This window comes from Tupaia chinensis, unplaced genomic scaffold (genome assembly GCF_000334495.1).
Source record: "Tupaia chinensis unplaced genomic scaffold, TupChi_1.0 Scaffold000159_1, whole genome shotgun sequence".
NCBI classification, from domain to species: domain Eukaryota; kingdom Metazoa; phylum Chordata; class Mammalia; order Scandentia; family Tupaiidae; genus Tupaia; species Tupaia belangeri.
The window spans coordinates 7,143,647-7,166,272 of NW_006159630.1; the positions used below are offsets into that span (position 1 = coordinate 7,143,647).

General features: G+C 56.3%; 2 protein-coding genes across 2 annotated transcripts in view; both read left to right on the top strand.

The window, feature by feature from the left end:
- Positions 1 to 8,197, top strand: part of FADS6 (fatty acid desaturase 6) — a 47,255-nt gene extending 39,058 nt beyond the window's left edge. Inside the window, exons 6-9 of the mRNA XM_006145934.2 lie at positions 3,548 to 3,728; positions 4,531 to 4,718; positions 5,486 to 5,665; positions 6,669 to 8,197. Of these exons, the coding sequence (XP_006145996.1) occupies positions 3,548 to 3,728; positions 4,531 to 4,718; positions 5,486 to 5,665; positions 6,669 to 6,818 (699 nt within the window). The 3' untranslated portion in view covers positions 6,819 to 8,197. The remainder of the gene's footprint in view (positions 1 to 3,547; positions 3,729 to 4,530; positions 4,719 to 5,485; positions 5,666 to 6,668) is intronic.
- Positions 8,198 to 14,902: 6,705 nt separating this feature from the next.
- FDXR (ferredoxin reductase) overlaps positions 14,903 to 22,626 on the top strand; it is a gene marked incomplete in the record, with an annotated part of 29,993 nt that continues 22,269 nt past the window's right edge. Inside the window, 9 exon segments of the mRNA XM_014586679.2 lie at positions 14,903 to 15,096; positions 15,843 to 15,946; positions 20,236 to 20,331; positions 20,508 to 20,630; positions 20,759 to 20,872; positions 21,206 to 21,307; positions 22,083 to 22,190; positions 22,398 to 22,482; positions 22,612 to 22,626. Of these exon segments, the coding sequence (XP_014442165.1) occupies positions 15,018 to 15,096; positions 15,843 to 15,946; positions 20,236 to 20,331; positions 20,508 to 20,630; positions 20,759 to 20,872; positions 21,206 to 21,307; positions 22,083 to 22,190; positions 22,398 to 22,482; positions 22,612 to 22,626 (826 nt within the window).

Genomic DNA, 22,626 nt, shown 5'->3' on the forward strand with positions numbered 1-22,626 from the left:
GCAGGAAAATAGTTCATTTTCCAACTCGCTCAGTGGCATGTGGTCGTTTCCCGCTGCCCTTGAGTCGGTCGGTGATGAGTTGTGGGCACAGAAGACATGCTGCAATCCATCTTCCCCTCCAGCCCAAATGCACCCCTTTCTCTCCCTCTCAGGGGAGAACCTCTATCGGGGAGCGAGAATTCAGCATTATAGAAATACCTTCAGCTCTGCTCTCACCCTTATCAAAAGGCAGATTGTGCCAGCTCTGGCAGTGTGTGCTGAGTCACAAGTGATGTGTTCTGCGCCTCGCGGGCCCCCACCCCGTCTCCCAGGGTCCCCTCATCACGGGCCAGGCACTTGGCCAAGAACCTAAGAAGCTCCAGGGCCTTGACAGTTGATTTCTTTCTTTCATTTTAAAGATTTATTTACTTAATTCCATTTGTTATTATATTTTTAATTTGAGCAGACCGAGAGAAAGGGAAAGGGAGAAAGCAAGCCACCAGGTCTGGGACTTGAACCATGGTCGGCCATGTGGGAGTCCAGCGCCGGCCCTGACAGTTGAATTCCTAAGACGCCCACTTGAATCCCCACTCCAGCTTGTGTCTGGCATCGCTACTCAAGGCGTGTGCCGAGGCAGAATCAGCCTTGTCCCTTGGCAGACTGCTGCTCTGCTGATGTCTGAGTGAGGAAGCCACGCAGGCAGGGTCAGCCCTTGGAGTAGAGACGCAAGAAGGAGCAGTTAAAAGCAGGGGCTTCTGGGGCTGGCAGGTAGCGTGGAGTTGTTAAGGTGCTGGATTACCACATGGCTAACCACGGTTCAAGCCCCAGACCCGCCGCGCATGCATGTGTGCCCAAAGCCCTGGGAGGAGAATGGTAAAGAAGGGAGAAGAGGTTGTGGGATGGCCACCTCCCTGGGAGGGTGATTTCTCAGTCTCTCTCTCCGTCTCTTTCTGTCTCATGCAAGCGCCCTATGTCAAAACCCTCAAAGACAAAACAAAACAAAACAAAACAAAACAAAAAGCAGCTGCTTCTTCCAGTTTGATGGGACAGGGCTGTGAGGCTGTGAGGTACAGGCGCTGGGCAGAAGCAGGGCGGCCTCCGAGGCCATCCCAGCAGACCCCAACTGTGTCTTCCACATGCCTGCTGCCTGCCAAAGGCTCTGGCACCAGCCTAGACCTCCTGCTGGCCCCAGTGGTGATGCTCATGAGCAGGCAGGTCCCACCGAGACCAGGGGCCTGGAAGAGATGTCACTTGGCACCTCATCTGCCCACCCTCCACAGCCTCCCTGGCTCCTGTCTTCATCTCTCGTAAAATTAGCTTTTACGTCCGTGTCCCTGGCCTCCGAGGGCCTGCGCAGTACCGTGGGCCCGGCATCCTCCCCGTCTTTAGTAAACCGCAGCTGCGATGCCATTAGCTGTGCTCCTCGGTGTCCTGTAACGCTGTCCGCTCCAGTTCACCTTGAGTTCCATTTCGTGGGACAGAGTGTGAGGACAGAGTCATTCCTTATTGCTCTTCTACCTTGGCCTTGCTGCCTGGACCCAGAGCCCGGGTTCATGCGTGTGGCTCCTCTCGGGAGTTTCAGGAGACCTGGGCCTTCTGGTTCAAATCCTGCCTCTGCCACCTCATCAGCTGGGTGCTGGGGACACGTGGCCTCCTTCTCTTTCAGTTTCTGTGAGTAACAACTCTGGGGTGTTATAGTCTAGTCAGCGAGAAATAAGAGGACGTCCAGACACAGCCAAACTGATTGGAGTTTATTGATTAAGCCGGCGGCATACGGGGGACTCATGTCTCTCAAAACCCTGCAGCCCCGAGTGAAAGGAAAAAGGAGCTTATATAGGCCAAAAGTGCACAATTGTGTCCGGGATGACATGATGACTCACAAGGGTAAGGTGCAGTGGGCTTGGAAGGGTGAAAGGGTAGGGGTAGGGTTTTAACAAAGTCAAAGCAAAAGCATGTGACAGAAGCAGAAAAAGGCAGGTTAATCGTTCCTAAGGGGATGTTCTATCCCTACCTAAACACAATGGAATCTTTTTTTTTTTTTTTTTTTTTTTTTTGAGGGGGTTTTTTTTCAGGTGCCAGAGAGAGACAGAAAGAGAGAACTAGAGAAATAAGCCCCCCCCCCCATGGATGGCCACGCCGCAATCCCTTCTCCTCCATTCTCCTCTTGGGATCTTGGGCACGCACGCACATGTGCCCGGTGTGAGTTTAAGCCACCAGGTCTGGGACTCAATCGCATTAGACTACATGGGAGTCCAGTGATGTAGCCATTACGCCAACTGCTGGTCCCAACACCATGGGATCTTAACGGTCTTCATGGCTCAGGGCAAGGGGCCTAGTGATTGACAATCCCATCACCAAGGAACGTTTAGGGTAGGGAGGTTCGGGTTATTTAGGGTTATTTAGCAAAGACAGTAGGCGTGTTGATCACTCTGTTTACTCTAGGCAAAAGGAGAAAGCGAGTTTCCCGTACAGAGAGGAGTTCAGAATGGAGGTCTCCTCCAGGGGGCTAGATGGTGAGGCAACGGTACCCGTGCTCTTCAGAGCTGACCTTCAGGAGAAGGTTCCAGGTTCTCGTCCAGAGGCTTCCCTGTGCACTGGGCATGCTCATGTCTGTGATCCTGAGCTGGCTGAGGCTGGGGGCAGATGGCATTGTGAAGACCCTACTGAGGGTGTCTGTCTCTCTGTCTCTGTCTCTCTCTCTCATGGAAGAAAAAATAAAACAAGCAAAAGCACCACTGACCCGTTCAATTTGGAAGGAGTCTGTGACATGCAGGTGGCCCAGCCTGGTACTCCTGAGCGCTCGGTGAAGGTGTCCTGGTGTCTTCACCTGCTCACAGTGCCTGACGCTGTGACACCCTTCACATCTCCTGGAAACAGGCAGCATCTGCAATACCGTTAGGAGAGTCTCCTGCCTGAGTCAAGTATGGGGAGCGGGTCACCTCTGCATATCATTTGCATATATCTGCGTGCTGGGAATGTCTGCTCTCCCCAGAGTCAGGCCCTGCTGGAGCTCATACTCATTAAGGACCCAAGCCAAAGCAGAGTCGCCCACCCCGCGGGGAAGTTAGCACTCAGGCCCCACTGGCGCACCCCCACCTGGCCTGGTGGACTGTGCAGGAGCAGCGTCCCTTCACCCCGTCGTTACTCTTGCATCCTCGCCTTGCTGCTGTGGGCTCGCAGTGCAGAGAGGAAGGGTATGCAGGCACCTGCAAGATAAACACGTGCAACAGCGTCGCAGCAGATGCCAGGGCTTCACCTGCAGGGCACCCAGTCCTGGTAGACTTAGGCTGGTGGGGCTGCCTGTGTGGGCAGCGGCAGAGTGGCATTCCGGGGGTCTGGCCTGCCACCCCACGCGCTTTGCAGAGCTGCGCCAGGGGAGGCAGTCGTTTTGGCTGCCTGCCACTCGGCGTGCACGAACACCTGAGAACTGATGGTCAGGCCACCCGTGGACAAGCTGGAGGCGTAAGGCAGTGTGGCCTGGAAAACACAGGGTCTCAGGAAGGTGGAGTGTTCTCAAGGCTCCCAAAAGCTCTGCTTGAACCCCAGCGCCCTGTGGTTCCTCCTTTAGGTCTGCACGGCCTTCACTGCTGAATACGCCAAGTATGGACACGTCAAGATGCACCACGCCTACACCAACGTGGTGGGCCTGGGCGATTCCAGCACATGGAGGCTGCCTGGCCTCAACCGCTACGTCTACATGTTCCTTGCTCCTCTCATGATCCCTGTCATAACCCCGTTGGTGGCTGTGGGTAAGTCCTCCGGGCCTCAGTGCCTTGGGAGACCTTGTCTCCGCCCCCACTGTGTGCTTCTTCCCGGCCTGGTGGAGGCTGCTTATGGAGGAAGCCCGGAGTCCTGAGTTAAGGCCCCACAGAGACTTCCTGAGTCTGCCACTTCCTGGCTGGTGGGCATGGGCAGGTAACGAAACCTCTCTGGGCTCCAGTTCCTTGTCTAGACCTCAAGGATGGGGTGAAGGCACAATAAGTCAGAGACATTAAAAACTGCTGTGGGGAACCAGCAGTTAGCGTAATGGCTATGTCGCTGGACTCCCACGTAGTCGACCGCGGTTCGCGTCCCGGAACCGGTGTCTTAAAACTCACGCCGGGCACGTGTGCGTGCGTGCCCAAGACCCCGAGAGGAGAATGGAGGAGAAGGGATTGCGGCGTGACCATCCCCCCTGGGGGGTGATTTCTCGCTTTCTGTCTCTATGTCTCTTTCTGTCTGTCTGGCGAGCGCATGCGCCTTATAGTGAAAAAAACTCTCAAAAAAAACCCCACAAAAAACCTGCTGTGCAGAAGCACATGTTATATTGCCTGTTACTACTTTTTACATCACGGCAGCAGTCTCGTACAGTGGAAGGAGCAGGGGCGATGGGGCTGCTAGCCCTGGGTTCAAATCCTGGTCTCGACTTTGGTCAGGGGCTCAGCGTCTCTGTTGCCTCATCCATACAACGGCTGAGCCCACTTTTCAGAGCCATGTGGGTTACTTGAACACAGCTCATGACGGAGGCTGCCCCTGCCTGCCCCCTGACGCTCTTTCCTGCCCCTCCGGCAGAGCGGCTGAGGAAGGTGGAGGGCTGGACAGCTGTGCGGACGCTGGGCCTGATGGCCCTGGGCCTTTATGGGCACTACTGGCTGCTCCTGAACCTGTCGGGCTTCAAGAGCCCCAGCTCGGCCCTGGCATGCATGTTCCTCACCAGGGCCCTGCTGGCCCACCCCTACCTCCACGTCAACATCTTCCAGGTGAGTCCTCCCCACCCTGATGCACCCCCTGTGCCCCACAGGGTCCGGCTTGGGGAAGGCATTCACTTGTCCGCTGCATTTGCTGCCTGGCCTGCTCCCACCCACGCACGGCTGTCCAGGGACAGTGAAGGAGCTGCCCCAGGGAGTGCCCCGTGGCAGGGGGAGAAGGAGCCGGGAGGCCAGGAGTTGGCGTTCGGTGCTACGCCATGTCCCCAGGGATGCCCCCTGCTCCCAGACCAGTGCAGGTCGCGGGGTAGAGCATTCCCTGTGTCACCCACCGTCCTGGAGCTTGCCACACTGAGTTGTCATGTAGTCCCATAACTGTCCTGCGTGAAAGGCCTCCTGCTCACCTCTGAGTTTCCCTGACCCAGGACAATGCCTGGCACAGGAAGCCCTTGTTCATCCTTGTGAAGTGAAAAACTAGCAGAGGCAGCAGAACTGGACCTTGATCGATGAAAAGGAAAGGTCTCTCTGGGACGAGGCAAAGGATTAGCGCTATGGGATTGAGTGGTGGGAAGCCTTGGGCATCAGAGAACCTCAGGTTCCTAGAGATGCCCAGGCCAGGGCCCCTGTACAGACGGGCAAGACTCAGCGCAGGGCCCAGGGCCAGCCCTGGCCTCCTCACACCTCTACCTGGTCCCACCTGAGTGGGGGTGGGCAAGAGACTCCACTAGACCCTGGTGCACGTGGTGAGGATGCCTGGGGCAGGGTGGGCAGGGCCAGGGCTGCCTGGCCCGGCCAGGGCGTGACTCACCTGTCTGCCCCAGCACATCGGGCTGCCCATGTTCTCCCGGGACCACAAGCCCCTGCGGATTCACATGATGAGCCTGGGGGTGCTCAACCTGCCGCGGCTGCCGGTGCTGGACTGGGCGTTCGGGCACTCCCTCATCAGCTGCCACGTGGAGCACCACCTCTTCCCCAGGCTCTCGGACAACATGTGCCTGAAGGTACCGCTGGGCTGGAGGGGCATCTGAGGGCACAGAAGGGTAACCTCCGGGGTTCGCTTGAACCCTGAGTCCCCCACCTGGTGTGGTCAGAGGCCACCCAAGAAGGGCTGCCCAGTATACAAGCAGCTCTGTGGGTTTCGGATCCGGGGTGTCTGGATTTCTTACTCAGGGCGCTCTGGGCAGGTTAACCAAACGCCTCTGAGCCCCCCTTCCCTAAGGTGGGTATAAGCTGTACACGTCGATAGGCTTTGAGAATGAATCGACGAAATGTGAGGGGGGCCAGCAGGTGGCATAATGGTTACGTCGCTGGACTCCCATGTAGTCAACCACAGTTTGAGTTCTGGACCCAGCAGTGGCTTAAAACTCACGCCGGGTGCATGTGCATGTGTGCCCAAGAGGAAAATGGAGGAGAGGGGATTGTGGCATGGCCTTCCTCCCTGGGGAGTGATTTCTTGCTTTCTGTCTGTATGTCTCTCTCCATCTCTTTGGCACATGCACTCTATAGCAAAAACCTCTCTAAAAAAAGAAAAAGAAAAAGAAATGCGAGGGGACTTTAAAAAGTTCTAAGAAAATGGAATTAAAGTACGAGTTTGTTTTGGTGCAAAAGAGTGTGAAATCCATGCATAGCTTTTTCGTAATATACATTTTCTGTGAACGTTTCGAAGACCCCCCAGATCTGTAATGTTCGGCCCATGGTAGGCACTTGGTAGAAGGGCGGTGTGGTTTCAGTGCCCTGTGCCAAGGAGAGCCGTGGTGTCGTCTCATTCCTGGGGTAGAACGTGGGGGAGAAGCCCTCTTTCCCGGATAAGCCCTCTTTGCCTCACCTGCTCGTGGGTGGGAGAGGCAAGAATTCTCCAGAACTTCAGCCCCTGACTTCCCCAGGCATCATGGAGCCAGAGGATGGGAGCCAGGGCTGTAGAGAGGCACCCACTTGGGTTGAGTGGGCCCACCCATTCCCACATGCCCTGCTCATTGGCCCCTCCCCCTGTCAATCTCCCACCAGGTGAAGCCCGTGGTGTCCCGGTTCCTCCATGAGAAGCAGCTGCCCTACAACGAGGACTCATACCTGGCTCGCCTCCGGCTATTTCTCAGCCGCTACGAGGAGTTCATGGTGCAGGCCCCGCCAATCACTGAGCTCGTAGGGGTGCAGTGAAGGCTGGTTGTACGGCCTCCCCTGCGCCTCTCCCTGGCCCAGCCCTCCTGGCCCTCCTGCTGCTGCTGGGCCCGGGGTGCAGCTTGGGGGCTGGTGTTGGACCTGTGGAGTCCTTGGGTGGGCAGGGAGCCCGAGGCCTCATGTGCTGAGTCCAGGGGACACCTGCCCCTGCCCGGCTTGCTTTTCTAGGTCTTGAGGTGTCCGGGGTAAAGGATTCAGGGTGGCTCCATCTTCAGGTCAGTCTGGACCTCAGCCAGCTTCATCTCAGGACCGACAGCGGGATCCCTCACCCCTGTTCCACTGGAGTGTGACAGGCTAGGGTGGGGATGAGGGGGATGAGGAGGGATCCTGTTCAGGGGCCCCTGGGAGATAGGAGGGGGCACAGAGAGACAAGGGCCAGCCCCCTTGCCAGGACTCCCTGGTGCCAGGAGAGCCTCACTGCTCGAACCACACCCTTTGAGGCTCCCCAAGGCACCCTCTCCCCGGGACCGGGCCGAGGTTCCTTCTGGCAGGCCTTCCTAGTTTCTCAGCCAAAGATGGTGTGCGGGACACTGGCTCAGCAGTTCCCAAGGCTCACCGTGTCAGGGGAGGCATGGTGAGAGTACTTCGTGGGGACAGGGGACAGTCCCTCGGGGACAGAGCTGGGCAGAGTATAAATAGCTCTGAGCCTGACCTTGACCAGCTCTAGAAAAGTCTCGTTTGAGCCCTGGTTTGGAAGCGGTGAGCCCAGGAGAACTATACACGGGGAGAGAGAATTCTGGGAGGCAGCTGAGGCAGGAGGGGTCTGGAAACAGGGTCTGGAGGATGATGGCCTGAGAGAGGGGAGGTGGGAGGGGAGGGAGGGTGCAGAGAGAAGAGTGTGGAGTCAAGTGCCAGGCCCGGCTTGGATGTGAAGGAAAGGCCGAAGCCTGGGAGTGGGGCCGGGAATTACAGGGAACTGTGATGCTGGAGGGGGAGGCCAAGGCTCTGGGGAGCACCACGAGGTTCAGCCCAAAGTGGGCAAAGCTGAGAGAGGGCTGGGAGCTCCTCCAGCCACAGGCTGGACGGGGGTGGGAGTGTGCAAGCAAGTGCCCAGGTGGAGGGTGCAGGAGGGACAGAAAGAAGCCGGGCCTGTGCTGGGAGGCCGGAGTAGTTAGAACATGAGCCAGGCTTTCCAGCTTGGAGGTGGCGTCTGGTTGCGGAAGTGGTTGCTCAAGGCTGTCCTCGCTTTGTGGGATGTTCACAGCATCCGTGGCTTCTACCTACTGGCTGCCAGGAGCCCAAGTGGTGACAATCGGAAATGTCTCTAGGGGCCAGCAGGTGGCGTGGTGGTTGGGTGCCAGACTCCTCTATGGTTGGCCATGGTTCGAGTCTCAGACGTGGCAGTTGCTTTCTCACTTTCCCTCTCTGTATCTCGCTCTGGTGAGCACACGTGCCCCATAGCAAGTTTAAAAAGTAATAATAATAATAATGAAACAATAAATACTTCTTTTTTAAAAAGTCTCCAGACATTGCCAAACATCCTCTGGGGAGGGAGGCAAAGTTGTCCCAGATGGCGCTTGGGAAGCATTTTCTGAGTGCATAATTGCCTGTTTTTCAGTCAAGCCCTTGGAAGGGGAGAAGGCATGCCAACCCTGATAACGGGGAAGTTAAATGCCAGCCAAGGGGGGCCCGTGGAATGCGTGGAGGGGCCGGACGCCAGGCAAAGGCATTCTCTACACCCGTTCTGGTGAAGAGCCTGTCTCTGGGTTGGCCTTGGGCAGCCACCAGCCCCTCCAGACCTATTCCCCCTTGTCTCCACCGACCTTCCTCTACTGAAGACCACAGCTGCCCCAGCGCCCTCTCCTCCAGCTATGGTCCTGAGTTCCGAGACAGTTCCCTCCCCGTGCTCCTTCAGGGCCTGGGGTGGGGGTTTCCAGCTACTGCCTGCCTTCATTAAAAAAACAAAAACAAAAACCAAAAAACCTCTCCCCCCAAAAAACCCCTCCTACATTAAAACTCCATTCAGTGCCCCCCTCGGCGGCGTGGCTGCTGAGCGAGCATTGAGCCTTGTACTGGGGTCCAGGCAGCCCCTTTGGAGAGCGGCGGCTTGGCAGCCTCCCTGTCCTGCTGCTTTGCTATGTGGTTTCCCGGCTCTTCTGAAATGCAGTAGCAGCCCAGAAATGGCATTAGGGTCTTGACAGGTGATTAATCAAACTGCGAATTCCCCATATGAGAAATGCAATGGCAGAAAGGGCCCCAGATGCATAGTCCTGGGTAGTTGTTTTTTTTTTTTTTTTTTTTTTTTGTGAGGTTTTTTTCTTTAGGGCATTTGCTCGCCAAAAAGACAGAGTGAGAAATCACCCCCTGGGGGATGGCCACGCCGCTATCCCTTCTTCTCCATTCTCTTCTTGAGATCTTGGGCACGCATGCACACCCACCTGGCGTGAGTTTAAGCCATTGGGTCCGGGACTCGAACCATGGTCGACTACATGGGAGTCTAGTGACATAGCAATTATGCCATGCTGGTCCCCTGGGTAGTTTTTAAAGCCATCCGAAGACATAACTGCTGACTCAGTGTTATTGATCTGGGCCTGAGTAGGGGTGGGCAGCAGGGGGAGGCCCTGGTGCCAGACCTGGCTGCACCATGAGCCCCCTGGGAACAGGCGTTCGATTGCTTTGAGGCTCAGTTTTCTGTTTTTTTTTTTTTGTTAAGAGTTATTTAATTTTATTTATTATTTATTTATGTTTTTGGAAATCTGCTATAGGGCACATGTGCTCACCAGAGAGAGAGAGAGAGAGAAAATGAGAAAGGAGAAAGCCGGGTCCAGGTTGGCTATGAGAGTCCAGCACCTCTGCCTCGCCACCTGCTGGCCCCTCAGTTCTCTGTTCGTCTAAGGACAAGGGCTGGGAATACCTACACTTGAGAGGGGAGGGGAGTAGTGAATGAAGGGTGAGACCTATTTACAGAGGCATGTGGGAGGTGGTCCTGGTGGTGATATTGACAATGGCTGACATTTACTTAGCATTTAGCCCAGATGTTTACCTACAGCATCCAATCGCAATCTTTTTCTCTTTAAGAATTATTTCATTTCATTTATTATTATTATTTAATTTGACCAGAGAGAAAGAGAAAAGAAAGTGAGAAAGCAAGCCACCAGGTCTGGGACTCGAACCATAGTCAGCCCTGTGGGAGTCCCCCACCCCAACCACCACACCATCTGCTGGTCTCTCTAATTTCACTACTTATAACCAGATGGTACCATTTGTTCCTGCCCCCCACCCCAACCACCACACCATCTGCTGTTCTCTCTAATTTCAATACTTATAACCAGATGGTACCATTTGTTCCTTCACAAATGGTGAACAAGTGGAGAGAATGAATTTTTCTCTGTCAAGTAGCTAGTAAGTGGGGGAAGAGGGAGGGATTCAAACCCACTGTGTCTTGACACTGGAATCCTTTTTTTTTTTTTTCTGAGAGGTTTTCACTACAGGGCGCATGCGCTCATCAGACAGACAGAGAGAGAGACATAGAGACAGAAAGCGAGAAATCACCCCCCAGGGGGGATGGTCACGCTGCAATCCCTTCTCCTCCATTCTCCTCTTGGGATCTTGGGCACGCATGCACCCGCGCCCGGCGTGAGTTTAAGCCACCGGGTCCGGGAAAAGCGGTCGACTACGTGGGAGTCCAGCGACATAGCCATTACACTAACTGCTGGTTCCCGGAATCCTTGTTCTTAACCACCAGACATACTGTCTCTAGAAGGCGACCCCTATGGAGCTTTCTGATCCTGTCTCTAGTTTATAATTCAGACAAACTTTTTTTTTTGAGAGAGGTTTTTGCTATAGGGTGCATGCGCTCGCCAGCCAGACAGAGATGGAGAGACAGAAAGTGAGAAATCATCCCCCGGGGAGATGCCACATCGCAGTCCCTTCTCCTCCATTCTCCTCTTGGGATCTTGGGCACGCACGCACACGCTCCCGGCGTGAGTTTTAAGCCACCAGATCCAGGACACGAACCACGGTCAACTACATGGGAGTCCAGTGACATAGCCATTATGGTAACTGCTGGTCCTGGAGACAAACTCTTTTTAAAAAAATTTCTCGGTGCTTGTGCCCTTGCCAGAAAGAAAGACAGAGGAGGAGAATGCACCTCCCATGGGGAATGGTCACACCGCAGTCCCGTCTCCTCTGTTTCTCCCACCTTTCAGGATTTGGGCCATGTGTGCACAGATGGCATTTGCAAGTTGCCAGTCAGAGCCTCAAACTGCAAGAACTGCATGGTCAGTCAAGTAGGGTCCAGCTCCCTTAATGTCCAGGACACAGGCTGGCCCGAGACCAATGGTAGACATCCACCATGTGCCAGACACTGCACATTCGGAGCGGGTGAGATGGGGCCCTGCCCCTGTGGAGCTGTCAGCCTTGCGCAGGGGTTGTCGGCTCTCTGTAAAGGGCTTTGTGGACCATGCAGTCTGACACGAGTCGATTGTGCCATCAAGGTGTAAAACCAGCCATAAACGCATGTAAAGAAACAAGCACAGCTGTGTTCTGATACAGCTTTATTCACAGATACTGACATTTAAATTTCTTATAATTTTCAGATGTTGCAAAATTAAAAAAATTATTTTATTTAATTTTATTTATTATTATTATTTTTATTGACTCTTTTTTTTTTTTTTGAGAGGTTTTTGCTATAGGGTGTGTGCGCTCGCCAGACAGACAGAGAGACAGAAAGCGAGAAATCACCCCCCAGGGAGGATGGCCACGCCGCAATCCCTTCTCCTCCATTCTCCTCTCGGGATCTTGGGCACACACGCACACGTGCCCAGTGTGAGTTCCAAGCCACCGGGTCTGGGACACAAACCGCGGTCGACTACATGGGAGTCCAGAGACACAGCCACTACGCCAACTACTGGTCCCTATTATTATTATTTTTTTAACATTTGCCCAGAGAGAGAAAGTAAGAAAGCAAGCCGCCAGGTCCAGGACTTGAATCAGTCAGTCATTTGGGAAGTCCAGCGTCTTAACTACCATGCGCCTGTTGGCAACAAGATTTTTTTTTAAGTGCTATAGTGTGTGTGTGTTCACCGAAGAGAGATAGAGAGAAGGGAAAGTAATTTCTCAATAAATCCCCAGAGGGATGGCCATGCCACAATCCTAATCCTCCATTCTCCTCTCAGGACTTTGGGCACACGCACACACACGTGCCTGGCATGATTTTTCAAATCACTGGGTCTGGGTCTCAAACTACACAGTTGGCCATGTGGGATCCAGCCATCTTATTTATTTATTTTTTTTAAGAAACTTTTGCCCGAGTGCACTTGCGCTCGTCAGAGAGAAAGAGACAGAGATAGTGAGAAGAAAAGTGAAGCAATCACTCCACACGGCTGAAGGCCAATCCCTTCTCCTCTGTTCTTGGGGATCTTGGGGATGCACTCACACAAGCCTGGTGTGATTTTTTTTTTTTTTTTGAGAGATTTTCGCTATAGGGCACATGCACTCGCCAGACAGACAGAGACATTAGAGACAGAAAGCGAGAAATCACCCCCCAGCGGGGATGGTCATGCCGCAATCCCTTCTCCTCCATTCTCCTCTCGGGATCTTGGGCATGCACGCACACGCGCCCGGTGTGAGTTTGAAGCCACCGGGTCCAGGACGCGAACCGCGGTAGACTACGTGGGAGTCCAGCGACATAACCATTACGCTAACTTCCCAGCCCGATGTGATTTTGAAGCCACTGGGTCGGGGACTCAAACTGCAGTTGGCTATGTGGGAGTTCAGTGAATGGTCCACTATGCCATCTTCTGGTCCTAGGAGCCAGCCATCTTAACCTCCATACCATCTGTTGGCTCTGTCACAAAATATTCTTTAAAAGTTTCTTAATACCATTAAAATGGGTAAAACCATTCTTGTGGGCCATACAGAACAGGCCAGTTTGGATCACCTGCCGACCAGCTGTAGACAATTTGCCTGCTCCCAATCTAGTAGGACAACAAAACACACGGCGACGTATTAGACATCAGAGCATTCGCTTCTCAGTAGGAGAGAGGAGAAAAGGCACAGGGCTAGTGTTTCTTTTTTTTTGAGAGAGAGATAATTTTGCTATAGGACATGTGTGCTTGCCAAAGACAGAGAGAAAGAAAGCAAGAAATCACCCCCCAAAGGGGATGGCCACACCACAATCCCTTCTCTATTCTCCTCTTGAGATATTGGGCATGCACGCACATGTGCCCAACATGAGTTTTAAGCCACCAGGCCCGGGACTCGAACTGTAATGGACTACGTGGGAGTCCAGCAACGTAACCATAATACCATCTGCTGGTCCCATGTTCTGTTTCTTGATCTGGGTGGTGGTTATGTGGTTACACCTCATGATAATTCACTGTACACTTAATATTTGTGCACTTTTCTATATACTTCAATACAAAAAGATCATTAAAAAAGTGACAAGCAGGTGGCGTGGAGGTTAAGGTGCGGGATTCCCACATAATCTACCATAGTTTGAGTCCCAGACTGGGTGGCTTCAAAATCACTCTGGGTGCTTGCTCAAAATCCCAAGAGAATGGAGGAGAAGGAACTGCAGTGTGGCCATCCTCTGGGGAGGGGGGGTGGAATCTCTCCCTTTCCTTCTCTCCGTCTCTTTCTTTGCTGAGCGCATGTACCCTATGGCAAAAACCTAAAAAGACAGGCAGAGTAATAAGTAATGAAGGAGTAGGGTAGGGTGCTTTAGGGAAGAGGCCTTAAGCCCCTTTGACCTTGGGAGCGGGTAGTTCATAAAAGCAATGTTTAACAAGTGGGACCTTGGAGAAAAAAGAGGCTTTAGGCTTATCAGGTCAGATAACCAGTGGAAAGTCCATGAATTCCTACCCCTGACCCTCATTTGTTTTTAAAAGCCTGGTTTTGCCAGCCCATAGCCTAGTAGTTAAGGATGCTAGATTGAGGGGCTGCAGGTGGTGTGGTGGTGAAGGGCACTAGACTCCCATATGGTTGACTGTGGGTTCAAGTCCTGGACCTGGTGGCTTGTTTTTCTCACTTTCCCTCTCTTCTCATTCTGTCCCTCTCTGGTTAAGTTAAAATAAAATAAAGTTAAATAAAATATATTTTTTTTCCTTTTTAAAAGGAAGCCAGATCCTACATGGCCCACCACCATCGGTTCAAATCCTGGGGGCGGGGGCCGCTTGAAAAATGCCAGGCCAGCTCATGAACCCCCAATCCCTATAGGACGGAGAAAAGAAGGCTTGCAGTCATCATGATCCATTGGGGGTGCTTTCTCCCTGTCTCTCTCTCTCTCTGGTGAACACTGGCGCCCCCTGGCAATTTAAAACAAATCAAGAGCCCTGCTTGTCCCCGAGTCAGGGAGCCTATACTTTGAGTCGTGGACTCTACCACTCTCCAGTTATCCTCTGCAATAAAGCCTTCCTCTATACAAACTCTGGTCTCAGAAACTGGTTTACTGTGCGACGCCGCACATCTGTCCCGTAACAAGTTTGTTCCTGGGGTTTTTTGCATTAATTTTGTTCTTTCCAAACACTGCATGGCAACACTGTCTTAATTACTGAGTGCTTTGGCGCTCTTTAAACCCTGCATCGGCGGCGAGTGCCCCGCTGGCCCTGGCGCTGCCAGACAAGGGCCGGAGATCGGGTCGTGTCCTTAGCCACGCAGAGACGTCGCTGCTCCCGCCCTCCCGTCCCTCACTAGAACCGTGCAGAGGGTGGTGGGCAGGGTCGTGGGGAGACGCCCCTTTCCCCTGACTTCCGGACTCGCCGCCATTACCCAACCGGCTGGAGGCTCGCTTGGAGCCGGACTCTTGATTGGTCGAGACGAAACACGCAAGAGGACGCGCCATCGAGAGGTGAAGACTCAATGCGTCATCAAAGAGCGTGGGGAACCTCCCGACTAAGTAAAATAAGCTCATCTCTAATTGGCTCCCTTCTTCGACCGAGACTGAAACAGCGGTGGGGATTCGTTCTCTCCAGCTCCAGGGTCCGATCTTTGGAGGGTACGGAAGTTCGGGAGGCGGGGCCTGGGCGGTAGCGCCTGCCCGGGGGCGGGCCCTGCTTTTGGGCAGGCACTTTTTCGCGGGTCGAGTTGGATCCGTAACGCTGAGCTTTCCCCGAGCAGGGGAGGCGGGGCTCGGGGCGGGGCCCAGCCTGTGGGCGAGGCCAAGTCCGAGCTGGAGCCGGCGCCGTGCTCCGCGCAGTGACCACGATCTGATCTGTCTGCTGGTCTCTGTTCCCAGCCATGGCCCCGCGCGGCTGGCGCTGGTGGCACTGGTCAGCGTGGCCTCGCTCGCGACCACCTTTCGCTGGGAGCGCACTGAGTAGGAGCAGGGCACGCACTTGTGGGACTGGACGGGGGGCGGGAGGCCTACGAGTGCTAAATGTTGTGGCTGGGACGGGGCTGGAGGGGGCGAGACTGGAGGGGGTCTGTGCATGCCTGCGAGATGGGGATGGCGTACAGGGCAGGTGGGGGCCGGTGCGGTGAGATGTGAGGCCTCCAGGTAAGACGAGGGATAACAAAGGTGGAAAGAAGGGACCACGAGGACAACAGGTGTGAGAAGGGGTGAATGGGTGTGATACAGAGACGGAGGTCTCGGGGAGAAGGAAGTCGGGCAAAATGGGTCTATAGGAGTGAGACTGGAAGTGGTAGAAGAAATAGTTCTGTGGGGAGAGGAGGGTTGGGAGAGGCAAGGGGGTTGTGGGGAGATCCACAGGGGTGAAACTGGGATGAGACAGAATCTACTGGAAGGATGTCCATACTAGCCCATCAGGTAGGGAACTCCTTATGAAAATGAGGGAGGGTTGGGTTGGGGGCTTCAGGGGAGATGCAGGTTGTGGGTAGGCCACTGTTAGTAGTCCAGTAGGTTCATGAGGCGTGGGGCTGGGGATGAAGACATGGCCTTTGGGGGTTCCAATGAAGTAAGGGACCTGGCAAACGCCAAAGCACTGAGGAAGAAGAGAAGGACGGGCATGAGGCTGAAGCTGGGCAGCATCGTTCCCTGGCCACTGGATGGTCTGGGGTTGGGAGGGTGTATTGGCTTGACCTTCCTCCCCCTCCTCTGCTCAGCCCCAGGCTTCCGCCAGCAGTTGTCCACACAGGAAAAGAGCCCCCAGATCTGTGTGGTGGGGAGCGGCCCAGCCGGCTTCTACACGGCCCAGTACCTGCTGAAGGTAAGCTGCTTCCTCCTGGTTCCCTCCGGGTCATTCACCTGCTGCAGTCGCACTGCTCTGGGTTTACAGACCCTCTAGGTTGGCCGGTGGGGGAGGGGCCCCAGCCCGCCTAGGCCAGACACTTCCTGCTGCTTCCACACCTGTGTCTGGGGACACCCACTCCAGGTCCTCCGCAGTGGGGACATGTGTTTGCCTCAGAGGCGACTCTGGGCTCGGTGCCGATGGTCGCTCATGTCTGCTAGGCCAAGGCCTCCAGGGAGCTGTGTGGACCTGCGGGTGACTGTCCACCCCTCCGCGTCCCTTCTTTCTCCTCTGCCTTCGCTCTATCCCCAACATTGCATCTCGAGGCTAGCCCCTCTCCTCAGCTCTGCTCCCTCATCCACCCGCCCTGCCCGCCTCACCCATAGCTCCAGCCCTCCCTGCTACTCTGTTCTCCCAGCCTGCCCTCTGCTCCCCTCCCTCTGTAAAGGTCAGGGTCTCAAGATCTTCAGAATCGGCCTTGGCAGACAGGGCTCCAAGGCTACTGGTTACATCTGAGACTCCACTTTGGACCTTGGGACTGAGGAGTGGGGGTTGGGGGGCAGGCTGACTAAGACATGAGATAGTGGCCTCGCTTCGGAGGGCTTGGGCTGTCTGTGGAGAAATAGGAGAAGGTTATGTGTGTGCGTTTATTTCATGAGAGAGACTGGGAGCCTGGACAGAGTCTTACTGTACCACGAGTCCCCACCCTGTCCCTGCCCCTGCCTTCCAGACAGCTAGGATCATGGATGCACCTTCAGATGCTCCTGGCATGGGCCAGGATGAATATGTGAGGGGTCTTTAAAACGTTTATGGAAAGTGTATAGTTTGAAGAAAACTAGTCATGGATTTCAGTTAGTATTTTTTGCCATAGTGTGCATGCATGCCCTAGAGAGGAGAGAGACAGAGACAGAGAGAGGGAAAGTGAGAAATCATCCCCCAAGAAGGATGGCCATGCCACAATCCCTTCTCTATTGGACACTTGGGATTCTGGGGCACACGTGCACATGTACCTGGCGTGATTTTTCAAGCCATCGGGTCTGGGACTCGAATCATGGTTGTCTATGCGGGACTCCAGCTTCCTTAACAATGCCACCTGAGAGTCCCTGATTTATTTATTTATTTATTGCTTTTCTTTGCACCAAAATAAACTCATACTTTAATTCCATTTTCCATGGACTTTTTGAAGTCCCCCTGGCATTCATCATACATACACGCAGGTGCTCGAAAGGTCGGGTGACCACTGTTGAGGTTTGCCCAGGGCGCGAGGCCTCCTGCTAACACCAGGAGGGTCTCAGGGAAACGGGGCGAGCTGTGCCTCCCAAGCCACAGGTAAAGAGCTTATTGCGTGGATGTGAGCAGGGTGGGCTCAGCCACGGGCTCCGTCAGAAACTGTCCCCTGAGAAGGCCGTGAGCTCTGGCATGGGCCTCCCATATGTGGGGCCTCATCCTGGAACGTAAGGCCACGTGGGAGGAAGCCCGGTCTCTCCGATGGAGACCAGGGAGCTCACGGAGGCTGGGGAAGCCTATACGAAGGGCAGTGTGGTAGCTGAGCCTGAACTCCGGGAGGGGGGAGTAGGCCTCCCAGGCGGGGGTGCTGGCGCCGCCTATGTGAGCAAAGCTCCGACCTGCACTCCTCCGCAGAAGCTCGCACGTGCTTTCCTCGGGAGACAGGCTGGGGGTGGAGACAGGCCAGCTCCGAGCCCATCCAGCTGATCCTTGGCCCCGGAGCTCCTGGACGCTGCCATGTTCCCAGGACAGGACCAAGTAAGGCACATCTGGGACAGTGGCACTTAGCTTGAGTCAGGCGGCACGTACAGCACCTCCTAGCATCCCCGCGGCAACCCGTGGAGTCGGTATCATGAAGGACTTCACAGGAGAGGACAGAAGGGAGTGTGGAGGGCAATGGGATCTGAGTGTGGGCGGCGTGAGGCGGAGCCCTGTCCCCCTCCCCCGCGCCCGCTAGGCCATCAGTCACCATGCAGCGGTCATGTATGGTCATGCACGGATGCCCGCATGCGCCAGGCACCGGCTGCACAGGCAGCATGGGGCGAGCAGGACCCTGTGGCCCTGTGCCCGAAGACCTGCCATTCTACTGAGAAGGTGGGTGGGTGGCTTTGGGCTCTGACACCAGGGGGTACACAGAGAGACCCCTAACCTAGCCCAAGGAAGAGAAATGGAAGTTGCAGGGGAAGGACAGAAGAGGGCAGGTCATGGGGCAAAGTGCAGGGAGTTCCTGGCACAGGGAACCGAGTGGGCAAAGGCTGGAGGAGGGAGATCGGCTCTCCGGGGGAGAAGAGGCTCAGGCCTGGGAGGAGGTGGGGCCGGGTTCTGGGGGCTCAGAAGCCTTGGCCACCCTTTGGACTCAGCCGGATTTCTTTGGGTGCTGTCACAGTGCCTCCTCCTTGGGGTCCTCAGGGGCAGCTTGGGAAAGTGCACATTTCTGGCCCAAGTCGGCCCTGACTGGTCTCTGTGGCAAGAGCCCAGGGACCGGCAGCGAACCCCACTGGGTGGATGCCTCGTGGAGGGTTTAGGCAAGGGGCTGGCAGGACCCCACTGTTTATTTGGGATGCTCTCCCTGCCTGCAGGGCAGGTATGGGTAGGGCTGGTGGCTGAGAGTGGGGAACTGCTGGGGTGGCATCAGGGAAGCCCCGGAGGCTGCAGTGGGGAGGTTAGAGACAGGAACAGAGCAGGCGGGGTGGAGGGACATGGGAGCAGGAGAGGAGAGCTTCCGGGGAAGGGACTTGGCTTTAGTCTGGGTGGGCTTGACACGTCTGGGATGAGACATCCAAAGCCTCAGGTTTAGAGCTTGGGGACCGGTCTGGGTAGGGGAGACGGTGGACCGTGACCAGCAGATGAGAGTTTGAGGTCGCTGGAGGGAGTGGTCAAGGCTCCCCAGGGAGAAGGCAGAGGCCCAGATCAGAAGGACCTTGGAGACTGTCCTTGTTAGAAAGGAACACACAGGGGCCTAGGAGGGAATGGCTGGAGGGGGAGGTCAGCCTTGCGAGATAAGGGGACAGTCGAGTTAGGGTTCAGGAGGTGGCCTTGGGGAAAGCAAAAGGCATGTGGCAGGAAAGACCGAGAAGTCGAGCTGTGTGCGCAGGGCACCGCACCCCGGGCTGAGCAGTTTGAACTGGTCTGCCGTGGTGAGCGCGGGGCAGGTTTTGAGTAAGGCAGTGACGTGAGACAGCAGCGACAGCATGTGCTTATGTGGGGTGAGCCTGGGCCGAGCGCTTGGGCTTTACTCGTTTAACCTCGGCCCGCTTCCGGGAGGGGCGCTCGGCTGTACAGAGAGGTTCAGAAGCTTTCCCTTCGCACAGTGCGTGGTGGGGCTCAGACTGGCACCCACGGCCATGGGCTCCGGCACTGTGGGGGTTGGGGACGGGGTTAGGGCAGCCACCGGAGGAGGTGTGGCCAGGAAGGGGCAGCGGCCTGGACTTGGTGCAGGCAGTGGAGTCAGGGGTGGGATGTCTGTACTGAGGGTGACTGAGGGCTGGGCTCATTTGTCAGGGTCCCCATCAGCAAAGCCCGGGTGGGGGTAGGGCAGGGCCGTGTCCTCTGTCCCTACCTGCTGTGGCCGAGTCTCTCATGCTGACCTCCCAGATGCCTCCCTAGCCCAGAGGGAGAACTGTTGCCCCTCCCAGTTTGCAAAGGGGAGACAGAGACCACGGGAGACCCATTCACCAGGTGTGGGCGGGTCGAAGGCAGACCCTTGGCCTGCGCCTTCTGCAGGTCCCATGAGGTGGCCCAGGAGAGCAGGCAACTTGGAACCAGAACTGGAAGTGGGGCCAGCTCAGTCTCTGGGTCCCCCGCTGTGCCCACACCCTGTCTGGCGGGTCCCTTGCCAACACGGTGATCTTAGAGACTAGCATGGAGGCGGATAGAATTTCACAGGGTGGTTCTCAGGTCAGCAGGCTGGCTGGGTGTTTCCAGAAGGCCTGACCCCGGCAGAAGAAGGAACCCCTCATGCAATGCCAGTGGAGGGGATGCCGCAGCCCTCCCTGGCTGGCGGTCTCCATGGGCCAGTGGTCCTTCTGGGGACCTGACCTCAGCTGACATGCTGCTCGTTCTGCCCCGGTCCCCTCGTCTGGCCCTCGGGTAGGTGGGGAGCTGAGGCGAGCTCCCTCCTTGCAGAGGGCCAAAGCCACCTAGTGTCCTCAGCCCACTGAGCTGGGCTCTCCTGTTCCGTCCAGGGAAGGGGAGGGCCCAGGGAAAGGGGTCCCGGGATTGTCCTGAGCCCCACCAACTGCCACCCGCTCCCGCTCCCCCAGCACCACCCCCAGGTCCACGTGGACATCTATGAGAAGCAGCTTGTGCCCTTTGGCCTGGTGCGCTTTGGTGTGGCTCCCGACCACCCTGAGGTGAAGGTGAGTCTCTGTGGGGACCTCTGTTGAGCTGAGGACAGGGAGGCCCTGGCTGGACGGAGTGACCCCAGCCCTCTGTGTGGAGCCACACAGGTTTCGTCCTGGGGGTGCAGTGGGGGGTGTAGGTGTCCCTGGCGCTGCCTCCCTCTAACCTTGCCCACCGTGGGGGCGCCCCACAGAATGTCATCAACACGTTCACCCAGACGGCCCGCTGTGCCCGCTGTGCCTTCCGAGGCAATGTGGTGGTGGGCAGGGACGTGACGGTGCCAGAGCTGCGGGAGGCCTACCATGCCGTGGTGCTGGTGAGTGGTGCGGTGGGGATCTGGAGCCGGAGCCAAGTGGGAAGCTGCAGAAGGGGGCTGGAAGGAGGCCACTGGGGTGCTCAGTCCTGGTGCTAAGGGCCCTGGCCTGGTCTGTCGTCTGTCCTCAGAGCTATGGGGCAGAGGACCATCAGGCCCTGGGAATTCCTGGTGAGGAGCTGCCTGGCGTGTTCTCGGCCAGGGCCTTTGTGGGCTGGTACAACGGGCTTCCTGAGAACCGGGAGGTGAGTCGGGGGCACTTCAGCTGCTGCTTCGTCCCCACCCGGCTGGGGCCAGGAGCAACCCCTGGGTTGCCAAAGCTGGGAGAGGAAGGAGCTGCTGCCAGCGCAGTGTAGGGTGCGGGGAGATGTGAGACCTTGGCCAACTGCCAGCTGGGGGGGGACCTGGGAAGGTGGAGGCCGGGGGAGGAGGGACCTGAGTGGATGCTCAGGTGGGCGGGCTTCCCGAGCTTGGGGAGCCTGGGATCGTGGCTGGGGACCGGGCATGAGGCTCTGCAGCCTGATACTGGCCTGGCTGGAGCCAAGCTGAAGGGACTCTATCAAGACCTTTCTTTCCAGCTGGCGCCGGACCTGAGCTGCGATACAGCCGTGGTCCTGGGGCAAGGAAATGTGGCTCTGGACGTGGCCCGGATCCTGCTGACCCCTCCCGAGCACCTGGAGGTGAGCGGTGGCTGGAGATGGGGAGGTGGGGTCACACGAAGGGCTCAGGCCCCCTCCTCGCTGTTTAGCGCTGTCTCCCACGGTGCCCATGCAGAGGCCTTCTGTACGGTAGCCTCGTGCGCTTCGCCTCGCTCCATTTCTCCTTGCACTTGCTGCCCTCCGGCTATGTGGGCCTTTAGGAAAAACCAAGACACTCGACAGTGGCTGCAGGGCCTTTGCACACGCGGCGTCCCTGCTCGGAACATTCCGACTCACCTGCCAGTGAATGGTTAAAATTTATTTTGTAGTTGTTGGCTCTGTTGTTCCTTCCTCCAGGAGGCCTTCTAAGACTGCCCTTTCCCTTGCAGTGGTCTCCTCTTCTAGACCCACCTGTCTGTCCCGTAGCCTGTTACTGCCAGGGCAAGTTTATAGTCATTGACGATCTGGTGCCACCTCTCTCCCCACCAGATCAGAAGCTCTGCGGATGTCTGTTTTGCTTACCCCTGACCAATGACCACTGGCCTCCACTCCACCCTGACTCCCACCCCATGCCCCCGGAGTGGTGCTGGTCACATGGTAGACACTGTATATTCCTGGCGAATGAAACTGTAGGCCTGGTTTGGTCCTCTTTGATAGTCAGAGGTATTTGCTGAGCTGGCAGCAATGCTCCATGTGGCCACCAGGTGGGGGCAGTGATACAGTTTCCTGCTGCCAGCCTCCTGGTTCAGGGTCCCGATGTCGAGGCCACTTCACCAGGTCAGGGTCCCATGACTTTACCACCCTGCTTTTGTGCCAGAAAACAGATATCACAGAGGCTGCCCTGGAGGTACTAAGGCAGAGTCAGGTGAAGATGGTGTGGATAGTGGGCCGGCGTGGACCTCTGCAAGTGGCCTTCACCATTAAGGTGCTGGGACAACAGGAGACAGACAGGGTCCTAAGGAGGGGGTTTCCCCTGGGAGGTGCAGTGGGGCGGGGCCCTGGGAGTAGCTGTGCCTGGGACGGAAGAGGGGAGCAGGCAGGACGGCGGGGCCTGTGCCTTCTGTGGTGGAGGGTGGGGCTCAGGTGGACAGCGTCTGGGTGTGACCTCCTCTCTCCCCACCCCACCCTCAAGGAACTCCGGGAGATGATCCAGTTACCAGGAACCCGGCCCGTTTTGGACCCTGCAGATTTCTTGGGCCTTCAGGACAGAATCAAGGGTAGGGACCATGGCCCGGCTCCCAGGCTCACTACAGAGGGCTGCCTAGGTCAGAGGGGGCTTGGGGAAGGTGTGTGGGGAGGGGGCTGCCACCTGGCGCCAGGCCCAAGATGTCCCGTGCTGCTGGCAGAGGCCCCCCGCCCAC